The 10,016-nt window shown below is 53.1% G+C and overlaps 1 protein-coding gene across 5 annotated transcripts in view; it reads right to left on the bottom strand.

The window, feature by feature from the left end:
- Positions 1-10,016, bottom strand: part of NFATC2 (nuclear factor of activated T cells 2) — a 181,831-nt gene that overhangs the window by 52,343 nt on the left and 119,472 nt on the right. For all 5 annotated transcript variants that reach the window (XM_014591178.2, XM_027775060.1, XM_006141262.3 and 2 more), the window contains 2 exons: positions 1,387-1,442; positions 868-994 (listed from right to left, as the gene is read on the bottom strand). In XM_014591178.2, the coding sequence (XP_014446664.1) occupies positions 868-994; positions 1,387-1,442 (183 nt within the window). The remainder of the gene's footprint in view (positions 1-867; positions 995-1,386; positions 1,443-10,016) is intronic.

Genomic DNA, 10,016 nt, shown 5'->3' with positions numbered 1-10,016 from the left:
CCAAGCGAGTTCCTCCTTCAGTTTGGGGTCGTATTAGTCCTGGTGACCTGACCACTGCTTCCGATGGCATGTCATGGAAGCCCTGGCTGGAGGCGCCCCCATTCGGGCTACTACAAACCTGCAAGCACATTCTAAAGCTGCGCCCGCCAAAGCCAGATCACTAGGACATCCTCTTGGTTAATGCTTCCAGCAGCCCAGAGGCTCCGTGTGAACCTGCGCCAGGGTAGAGGGGTATCCAGGGTGACACTCTCAGGTACACGTGTCTAGTCCGGGGAAGGTGGCTAGCACACCTTCCTCAGCCTGGAACATGATGGCCTTTTCCGAAGGGAGAGTTCAGAGAGACATCTAAACGTAAGCGTATATGTTCCCAGACGAATGAATGAATGAAAAATGGTACTGCTCACCCTTCTTGGGCCTGTGGAGCTCTGTGGAATGAGATCTCCTAGCCTGATTACCCATTCAGTGGTTCCATCTGGCTACCAGGTGACCACCCACAGTGGGGTCCACCCACTGAAGATTCTGCAGGTTTGAGGGGCTACCCGCCTTCAGCCACTATCGTGTCTACGACAGGGCAGGCACCATCTGCTTAGCCACCTTCTGCTGCACCTGTCTATGTATGCCTGTCGCCTGGACCCCTCCCCACAAAGGAAAAGTGTCAATAACAGCAGCCAGAGCTGCTGACCCTGCCTAGTCTGTACTGGGCTAAGTGTCTTCTGGCCGTCTCATTTCCGTAACTCATAAGGAAGGTGTCACCTGACAGATGAGGGGTCTGAGGCTCAGAGAGGTTGAGTTGCCTGCCCCAGCTGGTCGCAGACCTCAGGAGCCCTGAGCCCCACACCCATGCTGCCTCCGGCGAGAACGCCTCACCTGGGTGGAAGGTAAAATGCTGAGGCTGACTTCGTTTTCTTTTCCCATTGATGACGTAGAAGTTCACCTTCACAGACGTGCGGATGTGCTTGTTCCGATACTCAGGGATCTCCACAAAAAGCATATTCTGGAAGGAAGGAGGTGTCTGTAAGTTTAACTGCAACAACAGCTAGGCCCCTCCCCAGCCCTCAGAGCATACACCCAGCCCCTCTACTGGAACGTCCGCACACTCGGTGCGTTCACGGGTGGGGGGCGATGTGAGGGGAGGCGCTGTCAGCCGCAGCGGGGAAGATATTCTAGGAATACATTTGTAAGATGTCGTCATTACAAACCCCAGCGCCTGGCACTCAGGAAATGCATAGCCGTGCATCAGTTCACTAGGGATTTACTGAGTACCTGTGGGTCCGAAACACCGGGGGCTCTGATGAAGGGAGGAAGAAAGGCAGGGAAGAGCACAGAGGAAGGAAAATGCAACAGAGGCCGAGTCAGCTGCCCAAGGTCAGCTCATCGGGTGCTTACAGGCTGGCTTTTGTCTTTGTCCACCGTGGCTTCCATCTCCCAAATTTGCTGCCCGTCTGGGGGAAAAAGAGACAGACTTTGAAAGAACTACCAGAATCCCACGACGTAAGATGATAATTCACACGCTTACATGTCTCGGTTTATGTACTGGGTCGTCGGGAAAGGTGTGAAGCATTTTTGCATAGAAAAACACGTCATGACTTTCCTGACGACCCAGTATTCTATCATTTTGGTAAGAGGTACATTGTGTAAGTGCAAGTGTGTATATATTTATATTTATATATGCAAATATTTCTTTTCCAAAGGAAAGGAGACATGTTGACAACAGAAAACTAGACGATAGAACAATAAGGAACAAAGAGTAATTGTCTACGATTCGACCATCGCTATCTTCTCTTTCTGCATCTGAATATCTACGCATCTCTCTTCAAGAAAAGGTATTATTATACATTATACTTTGTTATGTGTTTTATTCAACCAACAGCTATTTCTTGTTAAAGAGATTTTTGCTATAGGGTGCATGTGCTTGCCAGAGAGACAAAGAGACAGAAAGTGAGACCCCCCCCCCCGGCCCCGAGCGATGGCCACACTGCAATCGCTCCTCCTCCATTCTCCTTCCCATATTTCGGGCGCACACGCACATGTGCTCTGCGTGAGTTTCAAGCCGCTGGGTCTAAGACTTGAACCACAGTCAGCCATGTGGGAGTCCAGTGATATAACCATTATGCCATCTGCTGGCAAAGACTATTTTTAAAAGGTCTTGCATATGCCGAAAATGTCTCAGGGGACCCATTATAGGTCCCCGATTGTCCCAGGCATCCCTCCCCAATTGTCTGAGAACACAGGTGGCTTACACATTCTGTCCCAAGTGAAGAGGAAGCCAGTGACTTGAACAGTGTCCAAAAATCATGAGTCACCAGTGAGCCTGGGTCCACAGGAGCCCACCCGCCTTCTGCCTGTCCCTCAGCAGACAGCCTCGAGCACCCGTGAGTCATGACAACAACTGATGAGAAGGTTTGCTCAACAGCAAAGTCTCCATCCCAGGAGCAGAGCACAGTTTCCCCCATCTGGGGCCAAGAGCTCGGTCCAAACAAAACTCTGCATTTGCAGAGAATCAATTTCTCTTGCTGACCACCTACATGGGCCACTGGGCAGTTTTCAACTGAAACAAATCATTTCCACAAGTTATTTCCAGGGTATTCTGTGGAACACTGATTCTGAAGGATATTAAATGGTTTTATGAGAGAGGAAAAAAAGTCTACAAGCTAATAAGCATTTGGAAAATGCTGAGTCAACGTCAAATAGATTTCTCCCTGCAGGACTTCTCAGAGCTTTAATATGTTCATGTGCACAGTCACTCTTCCAGGGGGGCCAGAGCAGGTAGCATGTCCCAACATCTGGGCCAAGAATCTCTCCCCCTCCTGCAAGTACTGCACGAGCATCGTCTGTGATGGCTTAGACTTGAACTCATACGGTCTTGGCTGCCCGGAGAAATCTGGGCTTCAAGGGTTATTTGTACATACTAGGATGAACAAATAATTAACAAAAAGTCTGTGACTGTCACCAAAGCTGATGCACTCTGGATGATCTTAATAAGGAGCAAGGGGAACCGGCAGTTAGCGTAATGGCTATGTCACTGGACTCCCACGTAGTCAACCGCGGTTCGCGTCCCAGACTAGGTGGCTTAAAACTCACACCAGGCGCGTGTGCGTGCATGCCCAAGATCCCGAGAGGAGAATGGAGGAGAAGAGATTGCTGCATGACCATCCCCCCTGAGGGGTGATTTCTCGCTTTCTGTCTCTCTGTCTCGCTCTGTCTGTCTGGTGGGCGCACGCGTCCTATAGCGAAAACCTCTCCAAAAAAATAAAATTAAAATTAAAAAAAAAATAAGGAGCAAGCAACGAACACACTAGAGCCCCTGTACCAGCGAAGTCTGCAAGGCCTTACAGCTCTATCCGATGCGACTCCTGAAATGACCAAGGAAGACAGGGCTGACATCAGAGAGGGACAGGAAAGGGGGTTAAGGCACCCACTCACTGCAGTGTGAGCTCCCCGCGGGAGGGCCAGTGGTGTCCACCACAACCTCTCCAGCAGCCAACACTGAACGCGCCCTGTGAACGCTCATGACCAAATACCCGGGAGGGTCAGTGCCCCCTAAGGCTGATGATGGGGCCAAGGAAAAGTCAGACACTAACATCACACACTGCTCAAAGGCAGCAAGAGGGCCGGCCTCATAGCCTAACAGTTAAGAGAGCTGGCTCCCACATGGCCAACGGCAGTTCAAATCCTGACCCTAGAGGCTTAAATAATAGGATGGATACATGCCCCAAATCTCAACAGGATGGAGAAATGGAGGAGGAGGAGGGTTAGAGTGTTAGCATGCCCCGTGGGGAATGCTTTCTCCCTCTCTTCCCCTCTCTGTCTCCCGCTAGCAACTGCACACACCTGCTGGCAATTAAAGAAAGGGAAAAAAAAAGGCAGCAAGGAAGGGTAGAGGGTTGGACATTGAGGAATTTGAATTGAAGTCAGCAAGACTTGAGTCCTTCCTCTGTACCAACCCATCCGCAAAACTGGACAAGCCTCATTTCTGAAAGACAGGTCAAAGTTCAGCCTCAGGGACATGGGTCCCCGTCTTGGGTTGGGGGCACCATCAGGAGCATGGCTGGGCAACCCGGCTCCCGGTTCTTGTCAAAAAACACATCCCCCCACTCAGCGATGGCAAGGTGCACTCTAAGCCAGAAGACCGAATGTAAAATTCACTGAGGCAACAGCGTGTTAGAGTTTGGTGCCTCACCCTCATCGCTGGCTTCTCATTGGCTAGACTGAATTTCACCACTAACAGCTTCGTGGTTCTGTCGAGGCACTTCCTCAGAAGGCTTGGGCAGCCACAGCCCACAGCCTCCCAGAGCTCAGAGGGTTTGAGTCGGGGAGAGAAGCCCGGGGAGTGAGGGCGTGGAAGGAAACGCCTGCCCACTCCAGGACCCTGTGTCCCACCTTCACGCCACGCTGGCTGTACCCAGGAGCCTTCTCAGACCTGCATTACAGTCAGCCCGGCATGCTGGCATTTCACCCCTGTGTACCCGGAACCTCAGAGAGGGCAGACCCAGCTCCAGATCCCTGATTGCCTCTGGTTAGCTGTGTGACGTGGAAAAGACGGTACACCTCGCCGCCTCTTACCCAGAATATGGTCATACTGCGTAGGGAGGCCCGAGGCTTAGATAAGATACTAAGCACAGGCAGGTCCAAATGCTGACGGTCACTGGTGAGGGCTGCTACAACGGCTGGTGGCCTCGTATTGTTTATTTCCACGTTGTTTTCTGTGTCTTTCTGGCATACATTCCACAATGTGTTGATATTAAAAAGAACATGAGCCCGGTCGACAGATCAATGGACCAAAACGGAAAGCCCAGAAGCATGTTCAAGTGGATAGAAGCCATTCTTTTGTATACTAAATTTATATAGATATATATACTTGGACGTGTTTCTAGACCTATTTGAAGGACGTCTTCTGCCCTACGTTGTTTTCTTCCCTTCTCTCTTTTTATATATAATAATAATGACGTTGATAAAACTAGTAGTGTGGTTGCAAAGCCTCCAGAATGGCTCCCACTGACATGTGCCGTCTGGTACTCACATTTTGGTTGTCTCCTCCCACCTCATTCCAGCTTGGTCCATGTGAGCAGAATGACATGGCTTCCAGCCTAGGCAGCCCCATTCTTTCTGAAACCACTTATCTAGAGAAGCAAGCTGCCCTATGAGAGGAGAGCAGCTGTGGGAGTCTCTCGTGTCGAGGAGCTGAGACCTGCCAACGACCTACTGCTGCAAGTGCAGAGCTGCATCCTGCTCCGGCCGACACTTCGGATGAGACTGCGACAGACACAGCCACTGTGCAAGAACCACCCTGCTCAACCACTCCCAGAAGCCGACTCCTAGGGCCCGTGTAAGAAAATACACATTTGCTGCTTTTCAGCTGTTAAGCTTTGGGATAATTTGTTACATGATAGATGATTAAAACACACTATGTGTAAAGAGAAAAGAAAAGCACACGGGCACTCTTTCATTGGGAAACAATGACCGTTCTGTGAGACGGTTATTAACACGTGTGCCTGCAGGTGTCAGGTGTGGGCCACAGGGCTTCTACCAAGGGACGATGTTACCTGAGACGGTGGCAGTGTATCTGACTTGCTCTGCTTTCAAAAAGCAGGTTTTTCACCATTATCTTAACTTTAAAAAAGGAGCCCTCGTAGACATGAGAAACCAAAGCTTAAACCACACCGTGGGCCGTCGCTGGGGGTTTCTCTGTCTTTTGCACCCTATAGTGGCCAGAAGCCTCAGGGTGGTTTGGGAGTGCAGCCTGGCCCTCACGCTCTCATGGAGGATCTGCCCTTGGTTCTGAGCAAACAAGACCCAAGAGGAAGTGAAGGCGGGCATCACTATCCTCAGTTTCCGCAGCACGTGGAAGACACGCTCGAGGGTTGGCATCCAAGGGAAACGTGGCTTGCAAAATGCCACAGGGCCACTCTCCTGGGCTCCTCTTCCCTCCCTCTGCCTGTGTGCTCAGGATTGAGCTCCCCTGAGGCAATGGAGCTCGAAATAAGTGCTGGCAGCATTCTCAATGGCCACAGCCCTCTGTCTAGGTTCGAGTCCTGCAGTCACCGTTGAGGAGCTGTGTGGCCTTTAACCTCTCTGTGCCTCAGTTTCCTCCTATGTAAAATGGTAAAGTTAACATTATTGACCTCAAAGAGTTGTAGAGGAAATGAAAACAGCATATGTCAAGGGCTCAACACGATGCCTGGCCCGCGGTTAGAAGCGCTGTCATTGCGATTTTAGAATTCGGAGTCTCGCATCAGGCTGGCTCAAGGGAAGAAGAATCAGCAGGCAATCCCGGCCCAGGCGCTCTGGTGGACACCACAGGCATGTGTCCACCACCGCGCACAGCATCCCTTGTCCCAAGTAAATAAGACGGCCATGGCACGTGATCACCAGTGGAGGTCTGGTGAACTCTCTGTGGGCCATCCAGGATGAGGTGGAATTCCAGGCGCATCTGGTATGAGACTACCAGGCAGCAACCCTTAGAGTAAGATCGATCTGTACTTTCCAACCTAGAAACGTGTCCCAGTGACATTGAAAAGCAGGTTTTTTAAATGTATGTACTTACTTCTTTGTTGGGGGGAGGGCATCCCCAACAGGGTCTTCACAGCATGACCCACGCAGGCCTCGCCAGCCAGGACCACAGGTGTGTGTGAGCTCCGCCCTTTGGATAAGCTGTCTCATTGCAGGGCTTTGCACTCGCGCCTTGCTGCCACCGCCGGCCCATGAGGCCCATTTTAAGTGCTCTAGGCCGGGACATGCAGCCCGACGTCACTTTGCAAGTCTACACACCCGTCTCCTTAAACGCAGGGAGCCTGTGGCCCAAGCTACTCTCATATGCTTATAATTATGGGCAGGGCCAGGCCACGGAGGTGAGACCTCCATGTTCTCCATGGTTCAAGAAACATGCAGAGGCCAGGCAGCTGGACGGCACAGGGCTATCGGCATGGTGCCAGTCCCGGACCCAGCGGCTTGAAAAATACGCTGGGCATGTGTTCGTGCCCAAAATCCCAAGAGGAGAATGGAGAAGGGACTGCACTGTGGCCATCCTCCTGGGGGGGTGGGGAGGGTTCATTCTTTCTTTCTCTTGCCAGTGAGAGAGAGAAAGAGCAATGTTTTAAGAAGAGTAAAATTACAGGTGGCTTTAATTTGTTTGCATTTTTAAAGATAAAGTGTTTTCCCAGGGTAAACGTGTACTGCCTGTCCCTGGGGAGCCCCGAGACCCACAATCTCAGGAGGGGTCCTCCTGCCCCATGGGCCCTGTCAGGCTACCTGGCCATGAGATCAGCCCCACAGCCTTCCTGCCCTCAAGGGGCCCCCAGACATCCCACCAGGGCTCAATGGAGACTCAGACTCAAGGATCCTCCTTCTACTAAGATGGGGACCTGCCTCCCTCCCCAGCTCCTGTCTCCCGCCTTCACCTTCTCCCTCCCTCCAACAGCTAGGCCTAGGAACTTGTCAGACCTTCGAGATGCCTTCTCCAGGTGGCCAGGACGAGCCCTCCCACCCCCAAGTCCAGGTCAGGGAGGCTGCCCCAGCATTCTTTCTTCTCTCTTCCCCTCTCTGACGCCATTTCAGCCACTGTAGTTTCGCGGTCCCCCCACCGCAGGCTGGCTGCTCCCCTTGGGCAGGGCCGTGCTCATCTCATTCCCTGCTCTCCCTGGCACAGCAGTGTCCGGTACATCTTAGTTGCTCAGTTAACGCTGGCCGAATAAAGGGACAAAGTGGCCTCAGGGTTCCCCAGCCGGTGGCTCACAGCCAGAGTTCAGGAAGCATCCGACCACAAACCTCTCCAGCAAAAGGTCCCAGCAAAGAGGAACTGCTGAGTCCTTGTGAAGCCTTCTCTTTGGGAACTGGCGGATGAGGAAGGAGCCAGGACCCACGGGTGCAGACAAGGAGTCAAACACAACCAGAGCAACTCAGCCTGTGGCGACTCGGCGCCCTGAAGCAGGAGCCCTCTCTGATCACCTCCCTGCTGTTCCCGGATGCAGGATTCTGGGCAGACCCAGCAGCAAGGCACAGGACCAAGGAGAACATTGCGCTCTAACTCCTCTGGGCTGAGACAAAATAAAGGACCTCAGTCTCTTCAGCAGGTGTTTGGGCAAACCTCCTCCTTCCTAGTGAACACGACTGGCAGCCAGCATGAGAAAGGCCCTTCCAAGATTTAGCGGAGGGGAAGAGACAGGAGCCAGCTGTTTTGGACAAAGGGGTTGGGTCTGCCGAAGACTTAGCAAGACTCTGCAAGGAAAACTGAAGGAGTGGGGGCGTGGCAAAGTCACCATCACACCGTTTCAACCTCGGTTGGGACAGAAGCCCTCCTGGTTTGTAAGAACGTGTATCCAAAACTGGCGGTTGCTGATGGGAAGCCCCATGCTTCAGTCTGCCTCACGGTTTCTCTAACCCCAGGACACACAGGGCACACAGGAAGCAGTGGGCCGGGCCGGCACGGGCGGGGGCTCGGCAGAGCCTGGACGAACTCATGGCTTCTGTCGGCACTGGCAAGAGTCATGAGCAAGCTTTCCGGGAGGAAAGAGAACCGTCCTCACTCAACCCAGCACGCCCCTGGGCTTCGAGGTGAGTGGAGAGGACATCGGTGTCAGCTCGTGTTAGGAAACCATGTCCCAGACAGCCCAGTCCTGGCCCTGAACAGCATGAAGACAATGAAGTCACTTCAGTCTAACGAGCAGGAAAACGCATGCTCCCTGGGAGCAGAGGCTCAGGACTTCACTATTTGAAATGATAACACAGCCCAGTAGTTTACTGAGGTCTGGAGAGAAGCCCTTTCCCTCTCCCCTGCAAGCCCCTCCTTAGTGGGCTAGCCCCCACCTGGTTCCCCACCTGGACAACTAGCACGATGCCTGCTCAGCGCCCACCTTCCATGGGCGCCTGCCCCTCTGCCCTCCCCGCAAAGCCGTCCTTCCTGCAGATCACAGAACGGTGATTTCTTTTCATTGCCAGAAGGCACGTGCACTTGCCAGAGAGACACAGAGAGAGGCAGGGAGAGGCAGGAAGCGTCTCCCAGGGGGGCGTGGCCACACCACAACCCTTTCCCCTCCATCTCTCCACCCTGTTGGGATTCTGGGCACGCATGCAAGTGTGCCAGCATGGTTTTCAAGCCACACAGGCTGGGATTCAGACCATGGTCAGCCATGTGGGATCTGGCTCCCTCGACCACTGGGCCACAGGGCTGGCCTACCAGAGCAGTCTGACAGATATTGATGAGATCACGCCGATCCTTGCCCAAAAGTCCCCAACAACTAGCCACTGCCTTGGGAGTGGAACCCAAACTCCTGGCCATGCCTACAGGGCTGGCCCAGCCTGCCCCCACCCACCTCCCACCAGCACCTTGCCGGCTTAGCTGTTATCACACTCCCCCCAACCATGAAGCACCAGCTGCCGGGGTGGGCGTATGGGAAGGGGGGCTGCTTTCAGTTCCTCAAACACTCTAAGCTCATTTTCACACTGGGGCCTGGGTGCGGGGTGGTTCCTTCTGCCCGGGGCACCCTTCCAACAATTGACATGGCTCCACCGCCTAAGAGAAGCCCTCCCTGACCTGTCTACCCAGGATTTCCAGGGTTAACCAATAAAAACACAAGGCATCCATTAAATAGGAACTTCAAAAGATAATGAATACTCTTACTACAGGGGCGTGCCCAACTCCCTGCTGCTGCAGGGGATATACTTACACTACAGACGCTCACCTTGTGAGCTCTGAATGTTCGGGGCCCCTGCATTCTCCCACTAACCCCAGGCCCTTGGTCTGCTCTCCTATGACCTAGTTTCACTGTCTTCTCAGTGTTTTTGCCATCTGAAAGTGTCCTGTGCACAACAAGTTTGAGACTATCCACCCTGAGGGCAGGGACCTCCCTGTCATGGTCGCCTGGGTCTTGTCCCTGGTCCTGTGCGCTGCTCATAGTAGGGGTTGCTATGGAAGCCCTGGGGCCAGGCGAGTGGAGTGAGGCTGGAAGAACATGCTTGCTTAAGACCAATTCATGCAGAGGCCGATTCCAGCTCCTCTCTCCCCCAGCCCCGGCCCCAGC

Source organism: Tupaia chinensis, unplaced genomic scaffold (assembly GCF_000334495.1).
Source record: "Tupaia chinensis unplaced genomic scaffold, TupChi_1.0 Scaffold000049_1, whole genome shotgun sequence".
Lineage (NCBI taxonomy): Eukaryota > Metazoa > Chordata > Mammalia > Scandentia > Tupaiidae > Tupaia > Tupaia belangeri.
Note: the sequence above shows the minus strand (reverse complement) of the source record. Positions and strands in the feature narration are given on the sequence as shown.